The sequence below is a fragment of the Zea mays genome, chromosome 2 (assembly GCF_902167145.1).
Source record: "Zea mays cultivar B73 chromosome 2, Zm-B73-REFERENCE-NAM-5.0, whole genome shotgun sequence".
In the NCBI taxonomy this organism is placed as follows: Eukaryota; Viridiplantae; Streptophyta; class Magnoliopsida; order Poales; family Poaceae; genus Zea; species Zea mays.
Genome location: NC_050097.1, coordinates 222,825,101 through 222,840,375, shown reverse-complemented (window position 1 = coordinate 222,840,375; position 15,275 = coordinate 222,825,101). Strand labels below are relative to the sequence as shown.

General features: G+C 46.7%; 2 protein-coding genes across 2 annotated transcripts; one reads left to right on the top strand and one right to left on the bottom strand.

Moving 5' to 3' along the window:
• The first annotated feature begins 952 nt into the window (after positions 1-952).
• Positions 953-3,106, top strand: LOC103647930 (pentatricopeptide repeat-containing protein At2g32630). The gene has a single exon (XM_008672427.3). The coding sequence runs from the start codon at positions 1,016-1,018 to the stop codon at positions 2,627-2,629; it is 1,614 nt and encodes a 537-aa protein (XP_008670649.2). The 5' UTR covers positions 953-1,015; the 3' UTR covers positions 2,630-3,106.
• On the bottom strand, positions 2,963-6,156 carry LOC103649340 (uncharacterized). The gene is made up of 5 exons (XM_020549170.1): positions 6,148-6,156; positions 4,194-4,355; positions 3,706-3,759; positions 3,545-3,598; positions 2,963-3,451 (listed from the first exon to the last, which is right to left on the bottom strand). The coding sequence occupies exons 1-5, from the start codon at positions 6,154-6,156 to the stop codon at positions 3,365-3,367; spliced, it is 366 nt and encodes a 121-aa protein (XP_020404759.1). The 3' UTR covers positions 2,963-3,364.
• Between the last annotated feature and the right edge of the window lie 9,119 nt (positions 6,157-15,275).

Sequence of the window (15,275 nt, the reverse complement as noted above, 5' to 3'; positions counted from 1 at the left end):
CACATCACATTTAAAGAAGAGTTTTTTAATTCGGTGCTCTTAGTTTTGGTGGTGTGGTCATTTATATTCTTAGTCGTGTTTTTATTTAGTTGTGTCCTTCTATTCTATAGCACTAGAATTTGACCAACAGATATGAAACCCCTAGGCATGCATGCACAAGTAGGCCGCCCTTATCCTCGTCCTCCTAGCAGTAACGCACTGTGCACGTGTACATGCATGCACCGGTCATGGCCATGATGGTGGCCATCAGGCGCCCAGGCCTGCCACAGGCGGCGTCTTGTCTGTCGCCGCCGCGGGGCGCCTCCGTACCGGCAGCGCACGAGTGGCGTCGCACAGGGGCGGACCCATGTTGGTCTCAGCGAGGGCACAGGCCCCGGCTCAAAATTTGTTAACTATAGTTAGTAGACAAATTTTCACCATTAGTGCTCCATCTCAAGAAAATTAGAGGCCCTCACTCATGTACATGTTCAGCTAAACTTCATATGTGGTTAGAAGTATGCCCCGGCTTAGTTTTTTGGCTGGGTCCGCCCCTGGCGTCGCAGGACGGGAAGCTGCTGGCGAGAGGCGCCGTGTCACGTCCTGCCTCACCCGCCCCCTTCCATCGGCCGTCGGAATTCTCGTCGCGCCTGTGCACCTCGTCTTTGCCTCATCGCAGGTGAAATTTTTTACTATACGCCTGCAGGCATATTTTTTCCATGCAGGAACGAATTATTCTCCCTCTCTCACACACACTGATTCCCAGAGAGTTGAGAACGTCGTTACATGTGTTCAGTTCACGGATGGTTTGAGTTTGAAAAAAAAACAAAAAGAAAAGTCCACGGATGGTTTGCCTCATTTTAGCCCACTGGAAAGCCCACCCCCACGAACCAAAGCTTCTATGAGCCCAGCCCACCTAACCTACCAAACATGCCGAGCCATCAACACCCGGCAGCCCGCCACGCCATCCATCCAACGACCCACACTGAGACGTCCCCTCCCCGCTCCGTCCTCTCTCCTCTGCCGCCGAGACGACGCGATGGCGGGGTCCGCCGCCTTGCCGCCGCTCGCCGCCTTCGCGTCGCTCCTTACCGCGCGGCGCTTCGCCGCCGCCAGGTCCGCGCTCCGGTCCCTGCTCACGCCGCGCCTACTGGCGGTGCCGTTCGCGGACCTCGCCGCCTCGTCGCTCCCGCGCGGCGCGCCGCCGCACGCCGTGGTGGCGTTCCACGACATGCTCTTCCGCGCGTACGCGGACGCGGGCGCGGCGTGCCGCGCGGCCGAGGCGCTCGACGCCGCCGTGTCCCGCCTCGGCAGCCTCGACCCGCGCTCGCTCACGTTCTCGCTGCTCTCGCTCCGCCGCGCCGGGCGCCTCGCGGACGCCGCGGGCCTCCTGGAGCGGGCGCTCGGCTCGTGCCCGGGCTCCGTCTCGCCGTTCGCCGCGTCCGTCGTCGTCGACGGGCTCTGCAAGTCGGGGCGCGTGGACGACGCGCGCCGGCTGCTCGACGATATGCCTCGCCACGGCGTGAGTCTGAATGCGCTGTGCTACAACTCGCTGCTTGACTGTTACGTGCGACAAAAGGATGACGGGCGGGTCCAGGAGATTCTAGAGATCATGGAGAACGAAGGCATCGAGGCGACGGTCGGGACGTATACGATCCTTGTGGATAGTTTGTCGACCGCCAGGGACATCAGCAAGGTCGAGGCTCTGTTTAATGAGATGAAGGCGAATAATGTTGTGGGGGATGTGTACCTGTACACCGCTGTCATCAACGCGTATTGCCGAGCAGGGAACATGCGGAGGGCCGCCAAGGTTTTGGATGAATGCGTTGGCAATGGCGTTGAGCCAAACGAGCGTACATATGGTGTATTGATCAAAGGGTTCTGCAAGATTGGGCAGATGGAGGCTGCAGAGATGTTGCTGGCAGACATGCAAGGGCAAGGTGTAGGGCTTAACCAAATCATTTTCAATACCATGATTGATGGCTATTGTCGCAAAGGGATGGTGGACGATGCTCTTAAAATAAAGGCGGCCATGGAGAAAATTGGCGTCGAACTGAACATCTACACATACAACACACTGGCCTGTGGACTGTGCAGGGTGAATAGATTGGATGAGGCAAAGACTCTATTGCACATCATGATCGAGATGGGTGTCGTGCCAAATTACGTCACTTACACTACACTGATCAGCATACACTGCAAGGATGGCGACATGGTGGAGGCTAGAAGGCTGTTCCGAGAAATGGCAGAGAAAGGGGCGACGCCCAGTGTTTTGACCTACAGTGTTATGATTCATGGGTACGCCAAGAAGGGGAGGATCCGTGAGGCTGAGAGGTTCAGAAAGGAGATGGAGAAGAAAGGGTTTGTTCCAGATGTATACACCTATGCATCGCTAGTTCATGGGCACTGTGTCAATGGGAAGGTGGATGTGGCGCTGAAGCTATTCGAAGAGATGAAGCAGAGGGGAACGGAACCTAATGTCGTGGCCTATACGGCTCTGATATCAGGTCTGGCGAAGGAAGGGAGATCAGAGGCGGCGTTCCAGCTGTATGATGATATGCTGAAAGCTGGATTGATCCCAGATGACTCCCTATATTCTGCCCTTGTAGGAAGCCTTCACACAGATAACCGGAAAGATGTTAAGGTTTCTTAGGCAGCTTCGCTTTTAAGGGAAAGCAACCTAAGTTTTTGTAAGTTACCCTGTAGCAACTGAAGAGGTCGGAAGTCCAGAATTAACTCCATAATGTTATTCAGTTTACAAGGTGGGATGGAGTACTAGACTGTTGCATTTCAGTTAAATGACATAAGGAGATCTCAGCTAGCTGTGATGAAGCAGCAAAATTGCAGAAATGATTACATGCTGACGTGCAATATTACATGGCCACCTCCAGATTCCAATTCCTCATTGGGTAACAAATTTTATTTTTGTTTTAAGCATGTTTAGAACACTGGAACAATAGGAGGCTGTGCAGATTTTATTTCAAGATTAAGTTTGTAATAGTAGTATTAGTAGTCATGGAATTGTTACAAAACAAGCAGTTCTTGTACATTACTCTTGAAATTGCTCACTGTTATAGAGATATTTGCACTTGGAAACTTGCTGGTATATATTAAAAAAATGAATACTTCATGTGATTCCGTGTATCTGCCAGCTTTCCCCCCTTTTGATCCATTGAAAGGATCTGAATATCCAGCAGAACAGCCCTTCACCTCTGCAAGGAAGCACCAATTCACGCCTGTGTTGCTGTTTGCTCTTCAATACTGTGCTTGGCCTGGTGTCTGCCAAGCTTGTTCTGCATTGCTATTGTTCTACAAAACAAAAAAATCGTTGCAGTTTCTTGCACGACAGCATGGCTCAGTAGAGCGTAATCACATATATATTTTTTTTTCACACAAAACTAACCGTCTCTAAAGTCGTATTTTGTGCAGGTAGATTGCCTTTCTCTTCCTGTACAGACCTAACCACCTTCATTTCCTACGAGCAAAATGACAGGATGGTGTGCTGCTCCTGCTAGAGACCAGACCAAAGGTAAAAAGGAATAAAAGTCGACAGAATGAGAGGGCGCACCGATTTCAGCTGTTCCACTTCAGAGTCAAGTCCTTTCTTGAGACCCTGGAGTTCCTGTAAGCAACACAATTCAATTCACCGGTGGTATGGGGTGTTCATTACTACAACCAGCAGCCTTGAATTTTCAAGGTGAGGGAAAAAGGACAGAGCAGAGAACTCACATTCTGGCATGTCTTGACCTGCGTCTCTACATTGGAGCGCCAGTTCTGCACCTCCTGAAGCAATGGTCAGCCATTCACATCTCATCAGCATCTGATTAGGGAAACAACTAAGGCTCCGTTTGGTTCCATTAGTCCTACGACTAAAGTTTAGTCTAGGGACCAAATTTTAATCCATACCTTGTTTAGTTGTAGAGACTAAACAGGTTCTAAATACATTAAATACAACACATAAAGACCAAAATACTCCTTTTTTTTGTTTGACACCAGTTTTATAACAAGGGTAATTGGAGTAAATGTTGTCATTTAGTCCATTTTAGCATCTATGTGAGGGACTAGAGACTAAAGTCAATTAGTTCCTACTTTAGTCCTTCCGTTTGGCAAAATAGAGACTAAAGGGGACTAAAAACCAGAGACTAAAGATTAGTCCCTCTAACCAAACGGGGCCTAAATCCTCAAATCGAATCAAGTGTTGGGAAATCCATACGCACCTGTTTCAGCTTCTGGATCCTCTCCAGCAACTCCGCCTGCGACGAGGTCAGCTCCTGCAACGCAAGCACAAGCACAAGGATCAGCTCAGAACTCTGCTGCTGCTTTGAAGAACCCGGTAGTGCCGCGCCCTCTATCTGAAGCACCTTGACTCGCCCGTCCAGCTACTCGAACCCCGATGGTCTCTGCAAGTGAAGGATCAGAAATTCAGAATTGTGGATTCCATCACATCACCCGAGAGGCAGTTGGCCGTGCGTACCGAACGGCTTGGCGTGGCTCTAAACTGTCGGTTAACCGCGAAACAAACCAGTTTTTGCTGTTTTTTACAGAAAAAATGAAATTTTTGACAAGATTTATTTGTAGTTTGCTCAATTCATATTGCACAAAAAATATTAATTGATCTACACGACATGTGTTCACCAAAATAACATACAACATTCATATGCAACCACAAATTCCAGTTCTCATGCAACAAACAACCAGCGAACTTCGCAATACTCAAATACAAGTTCTTTTATAACTCTCCAACAAGGCAACTACACATAGGTCAACTTATTTCACAATACTCACATGTTCAGCTCGAGTTATAGTGATAGTACTTAGACATGTTGGAAGTATCGTGATATTGTTCCAATCCGTCATAGTGATAGTGATAGGTCTATAGACTTTTCGCAGGACGAGAAGCAGCTGGCGTGAGGCGCCGTGTCCGTACCGTACGCGGGGAACCCGTCACGTCTTGCCCCCTTCCATCGGCCGTCGGAATTATCGTCGCGCCTGTGCACCTCGTGTTTGCCTCATCGGCAGGTGAAATTTTTTACTATATCACTGCCTGCAGGCATATTTTTTCCATGCAGGAACGAATTATTCTCTCTCTCACACACACTGATTCCCAGAGAGTTGAGAACGTCGTTGTTGAGAAACCCTAATGAAGGGTTATGTGAGCAAATACCGAATATAGCCCTTAGGGCTATCGCGTCTCTATATATAGAACTTGTACCCCTCATATGGAATAGAGAAGAGAAAGAGGCCATAGGCCCAACCCTATATCATGTGTCTCGTGTGTTTCCTCTGTGGTGCTTATGGGAAGGGAGACGAGTTCTCTACAGCTTCTTGCGCCTCTACTGCTGACGGGAGGGAAGGGAGCGGATCTGGTGATCCGTGGTAACGTAGTTCTCAACACGTTATCAGCACGCTTTACCTCGACGTTGCTGCGGGATTGGATCTGCATCAACTCTCTGTCAATCCGGCAGGTCTCCGGCCTAGCCGAACTGTCCTACGCGACAGACTTCGATTTCCCCTGCGCAATGGAACGAACTGTATGAGATTGAATCTACTCCTATTCACCGGAAGAGAATTTAGCCACCACTCCGGTTTCCCATAACAGGGGCACGTAGCCCAACCATTGCCCTCTATGAGTCATGTCTGCATTAGAAGTTGCGTCCACGCCGGAGCTGCGTCACGGCGGTGCTCCGTGGCGTCGTCTCCATTCACGGGTGGAGGCTTGGGTAGGCGTCACCCAGCTTGGGAAAAGTCTCTGCCTATCGATCGGCCCTAGCCCCCGCGGTGGATAATTGTCGCTCCTGTACGCACTGGCGCGGCCAGTCGCCCGCCCTGCTACTGGCTCCACGCGGCCCTACAGACCAGCGTCGAGCCCTCAGCCCTGGATGGCTGTGTCCTGTGACCGTGTGTACCTGGCGGGCGAGCGGCCAGTAGCTGCTAAGAGAAAAACAGATCTGATGGCATGTGCGTTTTCCACGAGCGGGTCATCCGCGTGGACCATTTCTTTCCTCTGTATTTTGAATAGATAAGACAAAGCCGATTTTTCCAGGGGCTTCTCCCCGATCGTGGCTGCATGGCTGTTGACCAGAAGTGCGTGCATGCAGCGAGCTTTTAGTTAAAAAAGTGGTCGCGCATGCAAGGGGCAGCTTTATCTCTTAAATTGCCACACACACCCACCTCCTGCATTGCCGCATGCAATATGTTAATTACATATTAAAAATGTTTTAGCACAAGGATTTGGATGACTAGAGGATAACCTATTATACGATAGCAAGACAATATGTTTTATTTTGCCGCTTCTAATTCAATTTCCTGTCTACTAAATAATTAGTAGACAAATACATGCATGAATATGGTAAAATATTTGTTACACCTGATGTGCTATGTTCATGCATTAGTTCTGGAGTTTATTTTTCTGCTTTTATTTCATGTAGTAGATAATTGACAGAAATTATTAAAATGTGTGAAGGCTATATTGTGTATACCCAAATCGCTCTAAATATTTGTGTTGCGTTGAGCTTTTGGGCTCACGTCGAGCGATTAAATGATACAGTGGATACTCAGGCACGTCGATCAGACTACATTTTTAATTGGCTGAGCTATGATATTGGCTGCGCCCTGGCAACATGACACGTTATTTGTATCGTACGAACTTGGTTGCGTCATGTGATTGTTATGTTGCACTCTCGTTTAATCGGACCGCTCTCGTTGAGTCGGACCACCATCGCCGGGTCGCGTATTTTTCGCATGCCCTGTAGGCACTATCTGTCTGCCGTGATCATCGGACCACAATTGTGCCTGTTGCGCACGTTGCGTGGACTTATCGTATACCCCGATTATCGAGCCATAATTGTGCATGTTGCGCTTATTACGAAGGCTTGTTATGTTGTTGTAGCCCTGATGGCCGCACACGCGTTGACACCAGACGCTAGAACTTGTACTCGCGTGGATTGTGGTGGGTTGTTCAAGCCCCTGAAGTCACATTATGCGCAACCTTCATAGACAATTTTGTTTAGCTCTATATCTTATTTGATTGTGTTGTGTGGCATCATATATTTATATATCGCCAAGTGGTCATAACAATTATATCAAGCTATATAGTGCTTGGAAATCTGGGAAATTAAATTAATATATATATAAAACACAGATAAGTTAATTATCTGCTCTCTTATCATGCATAAAGTTTTACTCGAAGTAACTCGAAGGTATATAATATAATGCATGAAAGCCTTTTCGGCATAGAAGACATCACGAATTGGGATTCTATTAGTAAGCAATATGACCTTACCAAATGAATAAAGGCTAGAAATTTCAGTCATATATTGCTCAACCAATTGTTGACACATTGCTCTCTTTGTCGCTGAACGACATAAAGCAAATTCTGAGATAAAAGGACATGTAACCCCTAGCAACCCGGAGTTGCGAGTATATGTTATTCTGAGAAAACATTCACTATGTTGGTGTGAAAAAAACCATTGTGTGTTCCCGTCGAACCACTTTATTCGTCCTCTCTAGGACCTCTATGCTTGTGTTGCATACATCTCTCAGAATTATAAATACTTATAGTCACTAAATTGACTTGGCATAGTCCTTTGATTGGTATGGTACAACTTTAAGCTAAATAATAAAGATCAGTCCTAAATGGACATATACCTAGAGTTTATGTAGCAGAACTACAATGAATTCCACCTTTGAAATGCTTACCGTAATATATCTCTGATCTACCAGGAGTAAGAAGAGTAGAAAATAGCCATGAAATCCCATATTACCACAGAGCTTAAAGTGAAATTGGACATTAATATGTCATTGGTTTGTGGCGCCGGAAGATCCATAAGTATTGACCACTAAGCTATTGGTGATGGTAATTTGTGATAAAAATATGAAGATCTTATGGAGACCAGATGTATTCTCCCTAATCTTGACGACTCCTTCGTATGAAAGCAGTATTATCTGTTGTTGAAGATGGATCCTAGGCGGATACCAGTATTGTTTCGTTCTTGCCAAGCAGTTATCATCATTTGCTTCATCAAAAGCTAGTTATATGGTGATTTTCCCAGATAAAATGAATTCTTGGCCTTGCCTGTTCTATTCCAAATCTTCTCTTTTTGCCGAACAACGAAGAGATCGAAATAATGCTTTATAGAACAAATTGGTATATCATATGAGGAGAAATATTTGCCCTGCTGGCAGCACCACAAATTATTAACTATTGTTATAAATTCTCTCTCAAAATTATAATACCTAAAAATGTTGCATAAATTGATACCCAATTTCATATCGGTATGAGTAATTGGGTAAACCATGGGCAATAATAAAACGAGCTAGACTATACATCTCTGCATATAAAAATCTCTGCTTGGCAGCATTGACCTGATGTTGTGCACTTTACTACCAATATAAACATACATTTTCCTATGTGCCTCAAAGCACAATGCAACCAGTGAATGTCTTTGTGAGCGTTAGACCCTGATGGTCATTTTACTTGTTGATCTGAAGTCAACTAATGGCTCCAAACGACGAATGGTATTCATGAGCCCCTGAAGAAGCCTTATGGATAAAATAGTGTTGTGCATGTTAGTCTAAATCTTAATGATTGACTGTGCATTTGGTAATAATAACAATAAGTTTGCAGAATTGTAACCACGAAGCAACTTGTTGTTGCGTGTCTCACTGGATGTTGAGACTAACCCTTCATGTTGAAGAAAAAAACATGTAGTATTCATGCCACTACATTAATCTAAGTCCATAGCTCACTGCATAAAACCCCGATCTGTAATGTGCGTAAGATTTCCCAAATAAATCACCACAATAGCATACATTGGCCACAACTGGATGATTGTGGTTGGGGATTTTATCTGTATGCTTTTAGAACATCTCGGCATTAGGGGGAGGAATGCTCATATAGTGTAATGCCTCAATATTCTACTAAACGCACAAAAGCCAAACTGAACCCGTCGTTCAGAGTGTACTCCTGTGTATATGGAGTTTGCCAGAAATCGTTAAGGAGTAACCATATTGGTTTGAATGCTTCTACCTGATGTAGATGTGGATATACCCGGGATTAATATCATATCCACATTTGACTTATTGGTATTTGATCTATTCTCGGGGACGCCTGTGAATATGATCCATTAGCCTTAGTCAAAGCATATATTCTGATTGCAGATTCACGTGGTCTGTAATTGAAAGTCGCCTAGAGGGGGGGTGAATAGGGCGAAACTGAAATTTACAAATATAAACACAACTACAAACCGGGGTTAGTGTTAGTAATAAAGAAACGAGTCCGCGAGAGAGAGCGCAAAACAAATCCCAAGCGAATAAGCAAGTGAGACACGGAGATTTGTTTTACCGAGGTTCGGTTCTTGCAAACCTACTCCCCGTTGAGGAGGCCACAAAGGCCGGGTCTCTTTCAACCCTTCCCTCTCTCAAACGATCCACGGATCGAGTGAGCTTTCTTTTCTCAATCACTTGGAACACAAAGTTCCCACAAGGACCACCACAAGATTGGTGTCTCTTGCCTCAATTACAAGTGAGTTTGATTGCAAAGAATGGATCAAGAAAGAAGAAAGCAGTCCAAGCGCAAGAGCTCGAAAGAACACAAGCAAATCACTCTCTCTAGTCACTATGGCGTTGTGTGGAGATTGGAGAGGATTTGATTTCTTTGGTGTGTCTAGAATTGAATGCTAGAGCTCTTGTAATAGTTGGGAAGTGGAAAACTTGGATGCAATGAATGGTGGGGTGGTTGGGGTATTTATAGCCCCAACCACCAAAAGTGGCCGTTGGGAATCCTGTCTGTTCGATGGCGCACCGGACAGTCCGGTGCACACCGGACAGTCCGGTGCCCCCTGCCACGTCATCACTGCCGTTGGATTCTGACCGTTGGAGCTCCTGACTTGTGGGCCCGCCTGGGTGTCCGGTGCACACCGGACAGGTACTGTTCCTTGTCCGGTGTGCAAGTATGGGCGCGCCTGACTTCTGCGCGCGCTGCGCGCGCATTTAATGCGCCGCAGGTAGCCGTTGGCGCCGACTAGCCGTTGCTCCGGAGTTGCACCGGACAGTCCGGTGCACACCGGACAGTCCGGTGAATTATAGTGGACGAGCCGTTGGCTTTTCCCGAAGCTGGCGAGTTCCTGAGGCCGACCACCCTTGGCGCACCGGACACTGTCCGGTGTACACCGGACAGTCCGGTGAATTATAGCGGAGTCGCCTCTGGAAATTCCCGAAGGTGATGAGTTTGAGCTGGAGTCCTCTGGTGCACCGGACACTGTCCGGAGTACACCGGACAGTCCGGTGCTCCCAGACCAGAGGGCCTTCTGTTCCCACTTTGCTCTTTTGTTGAATCCAAAACTTGGTCTTTTTATTGGCTGAGTGTGAACCTTTTACACCTGTATAATCTATACACTTGGACAAACTAGTTAGTCCAAAGATTTGTGTTGGGTAATTCAACCACCAAAATTATATAGGAACTAGGTGTAAGCCTAATTCCCTTTCAATCTCCCCCTTTTTGGTGATTGATGCCAACACAAACCAAAGCAAATATAGAAGTGCATAATTTAACTAGTTTGCATAATGTAAGTGTAAAGGTTGCTTAGAATTCGAGCCAATATAAATACTTATATGCATGGATTGTTTCTTACTTATAACATTTTGGACTACGTTTGCACCACATGTTTTGTTTTTGCAAATTCTTTTGTAAATCTATTTGAAAGATCTTTTGCAGATAGTCAAAGGTGAATGAATAGAATTTTGCGAAGCATTTTCAAGATTTGAAATTTTCTCCCCCTGTTTCAAATACTTTTCCTTTGACTAAACAAAACTCCCCCTAAAAGAGATCCTCCTCTTAGTGTTCAAGAGGGTTTTGATGTATCATTTTGAAATACTACTTTTTCCCCCTTTTGAACACAATAGGATACCAAATGAAAAATATTCAATACTGAGTTTTTGAAATTTGAAATAGGTGGTGGTGCGGTCCTTTTGCTTTGGGCTCATTTCTCCCCCTTTTTGGCATGAATCGCCAAAAACGGAATCATTAGAGCCCTCGAAGTGCTATCTTCCCTTTTGGTCATAAATAAATAAGTTAAGATTATACCAAAGACGAAGTCCGGTCCTTTTGCTTTGGGCTCTTTCTCCCCCAAAGGAAAAGTCCTTTTCTTGGATGCTCATGCTTGTCTCCCCCGAGAATGGAGAGTTTCTTGGAGCGTCGGCGAGGGATGAGTTTACGGAGTGGAAGCCTTTGTCTTTTGCCGAAGACTCCAATTCCCTTTCAATATACCTATGACTTGGTTTGAAATAGACTTGAAAACACATTAGTCATAGCATATGAAGGAGATATGATCAAAGGTATATAAATGAGCTATGTGTGCAATCTAGCAAAAGAAGTTCCTAGAATCAAGAATATTAAGCTCATGCCTAAGTTTGTTAAAAGATTGTTCATCAAGAGGCTTGGTAAAGATATCGGCTAATTGATCTTTAGTATTAATGTAAGAAATCTCGATATCTCCCTTTTGTTGGTGATCCCTCAAAAAGTGATACCGAATGGCTATGTGCTTAGTGCGGCTATGCTCGACGGGATTGTCAGCCATTTTGATTGCACTCTCATTGTCACATAGCAAAGGGACTTTGGTTAATTTGTAACCGTAGTCCCGCAGGGTTTGCCTCATCCAAAGCAATTGCGCGCAACAATGACCTGCGGCAATATACTCGGCTTCGGCGGTGGAAAGAGCGACCGAATTTTGCTTCTTTGAAGCCCAAGACACCAAGGATCTTCCCAAGAACTGGCAAGTCCCCGATGTGCTCTTCCTATTGATTTTACACCCCGCCCAATCGGCATCGGAATAACCAATTAAATCAAATGTGGATCCCCTAGGATACCAAAGCCCAAACTTAGGAGTATAAGCCAAATATCTCAAGATTCGTTTTACGGCCGTAAGGTGAGCTTCCTTAGGGTCGGCTTGGAATCTTGCACACATGCAAACCGAAAGCATAATGTCCGGTCGAGATGCACATAAATAGAGTAACGAACCTATCATCGACCGGTATACCTTTTGATCCACGGACTTACCTCCCGTGTCGAGGTCGAGATGCCCATTGGTTCCCATGGGTGTCTTGATGGGTTTGGCATCCTTCATCCCAAACTTGGTTAGAATGTCTTGAGTGTACTTCGTTTGGCTGATGAAGGTGCCCTCTTGGAGTTGTTTGACTTGGAATCCTAGAAAATACTTCAACTCCCCCATCATAGACATCTCGAACTTCTGTGTCATGATCCTACTAAACTCTTCACATGTAGACTCGTTAGTAGACCCAAATATAATATCATCAACATAAATTTGGCATACAAACAAGTCATTTTCAAGAGTTTTAGTAAAGAGTGTAGGATCGGCCTTTCCGACTTTGAATCCATTTGCAACAAGAAAATCTCTAAGGCATTCATACCATGCTCTTGGGGCTTGCTTGAGCCCATAAAGCGCCTTAGAGAGCTTATAGACATGGTTAGGATACTCACTGTCTTCAAAGCCGGGAGGTTGCTCAACATAGACCTCTTCCTTGATTGGTCCATTGAGGAAGGCACTTTTCACGTCCATTTGATAAAGCTTAAAGCCATGGTAGGTAGCATAGGCTAATAATATGCGAATTGACTCAAGCCTAGCTACGGGTGCATAGGTTTCACCGAAATCCAAACCTTCGACTTGGGAGTATCCTTTGGCCACAAGTCGAGCTTTGTTCCTTGTCACCACACCATGCTCATCTTGCTTGTTGCGGAAGACCCATTTGGTTCCTACAACATTTTGGTTAGGACGTTGAAAGGGAATTAGGCTTACACCTAGTTCCTATATAATTTTGGTGGTTGAATTGCCCAACACAAATCTTTGGACTAACTAGTTTGCCCAAGTGTATAGATTATACAGGTGTAAAAGGTTCACACTCAGCCAATAAAAAGACCAAGTTTGGATTCAATAAAGGAGCAAAGGGGCAACCGAGGGCACCCCTGGTCTGGCGCACCGGACTGTCCGGTGTGCCACCGGACAGTGAACAGTACCTGTCCGGTGCACCAGGGGACTCAGACTCAAACTCTTCGTCCTCGGGAATTCTCGGAAGCCGGCGCGCTATAATTCACCGGACTGTCCGGTGTGCACCGGACATGTCCGGTGCTCCAAGGAAGCTCGGCCTCCGGAACTCGCCAGCCTCGGGTTCGCGCGGCAGCCGCTCCGCTAAAATTCACCGGACTGTCCGGTGTGCACCGGACTGTCCGGTGAACCACGGAGCAACGGCTACTTCCGCGCCAACGGTCACCTGCAAGCGCATTTAATGCGCGCTCTGCGCGCGCAGTCGGCAGGCGCGCCCATACCGACGCACCGGACAATGAACAGTTCATGTCCGGTGTACACCGGACATCCAGGCGGGGCCACATGTCAGAGCTCCAACGGTCAGAATCCAACGGCAACGATGACGTGGAAGGGGGCACCGGACTGTCCGGTGTGCACCGGACTGTCCGGTGCGCCATCGAACAGAAGCCTCCAGCCAACGGTCAAGTTTGGTGGTTGGGGCTATAAATACCCCAACCACCCCACATTCATAGCCATCCAAGTTTTCCACTTCTCAACTACTACAAGAGCTCTAGGCTTTCAATTCTAGACACATTCAAAGAGATCAAATCCTCTCCAATTCCACACAAAACCCTAGTGACTAGTGAGAGTAATTTGCCGTGTTCTTTTGAGCTCTTGCGCTTGGATCGCATTCTTTCTTCCTCACTTGTTCTTGTGATCAAAACTCCATTGTAATCAAGGCAAGAGGCACCAATTGTGTGGTGGCCCTTGCGGGGAAGTTTTGTTCCCGGATTTGATTTGAGAAGAGAAGCTCACTCGGTCCGAGGGACCGTTTGAGAGAGGGAAGGGTTGAAAGAGACCCGGCCTTTGTGGCCTCCTCAACGGGGAGTAGGTTTGAGAGAACCGAACCTCGGTAAAACAAATCCGTGTGTCACACTTCATCATTTGCTTGCGATTTGTTTTGCGCCCTCTCTCGCGGACTCGTTTATATTTCTAACGCTAACCCGGCTTGTAGTTGTGTTTATATTTGTAAATTTCAGTTTCGCCCTATTCACCCCCCCCCCCCCCTCTAGGCGACTATCAATTGGTATCAGAGCCCGGTGCTTCATTAGAGCCTAACCGCTCGAAGTGATGTCGGGAGATCACGCCAAGAAGGAGATGGAGACCGGCGAAAAGCCCACTACAAGCTACGGGAGCACTTCATCGGAAGAGTCCCGCACCAAAAGGAGGGAGAAGAAGAAGAGCTCCTCCAACAAAGGGAAGGAGAAGAAATCTTCTTCTCACCACAAAGAGAAGAAGGAAAAATCTTCTTCCCACAAGCCGCATCGGAAAGGCGACAAGCACAAAAGGATGAGGAAGGTGGTCTACTACGAGACCGACACTTCATCAACATCCACCTCCGACTCCGATGCGCCCTCCGTCACTTCTAAGCGCCAAGAGCGCAAGAAGTATAGTAAGATCCCTCTACGCTACCCTCGCATTTCCAAACATACACCTTTACTTTCCGTCCCACTAGGCAAACCACCAACGTTTGATGGTGAAGATTACGCTAGGTGGAGCGATTTAATGCGATTTCATCTAATCTCGCTCCACAAAAGCATATGGGATGTTGTTGAGTTTGGTGCGCAGGTACCATCCGTAGGGGATGAAAACTATGATGAGGATGAGGTGGCCCAAATCGAGCACTTCAACTCTCAAGCCACAACCATACTCCTTGCCTCTCTAAGCAAGGAAGAATACAACAAAGTGCAAGGGTTGAAAAATGCAAAGGAGATTTGGGATGTGCTCAAAACTGCGCACGAGGGAGATGAGCTCACCAAGATCACCAAGCGGGAAACGATCGAGGGGGAGCTCGGTCGGTTCCGGCTTCAAAAAGGGGAGGAGCCACAACACATGTACAACCGGCTCAAGACTTTGGTGAACCAAGTGCGCAACCTCGGGAGCAAGAAGTGGGATGACCACGAAGTGGTAAATGTTATTTTAAGATCTCTCATTTTTCTTAATCCCACTCAAGTTCAATTGATTCGTGGTAATCCTAGATATACTAAAATGACCCCCGAGGATCGGGCATTTTGTAAGTTTTGAGTGCATGATAGAAGGCTCGAGGAAAATCAACGAGCTTGGCGACTCATCCGAAGCCCAACCCGTTGCATTCAAGGCAACGGAGGAGAAGAAGGAGGAGGCTACACCAAGTCGACAACCAATCGACGCCTCCAAGCTCGACAATGAGGAAATGGCGCTCGTCATCAAGAGCTTCCGTCA

What these genes read in the sequence shown, in the direction of transcription:
- LOC103649340 (XM_020549170.1), bottom strand. An exon ending in GGATCCAGAAGCTGAAACAG is followed by an intron (nt 3,760 to 4,193) that starts GTGCGTATGGAT and finishes CCATTGCTTCAG; the next exon opens with GAGGTGCAGAACTGGCGCTC. An exon ending in AAGTGGAACAGCTGAAATCG is followed by an intron (nt 3,452 to 3,544) that starts GTGCGCCCTCTC and finishes TTTTGCTCGTAG; the next exon opens with GAAATGAAGGTGGTTAGGTC.
- LOC103647930 (XM_008672427.3), top strand. Translation starts at nt 1,016, where the DNA reads ATGGCGGGGTCCGCCGCCTTGCCGCCGCTCGCCGCCTTCGCGTCGCTC.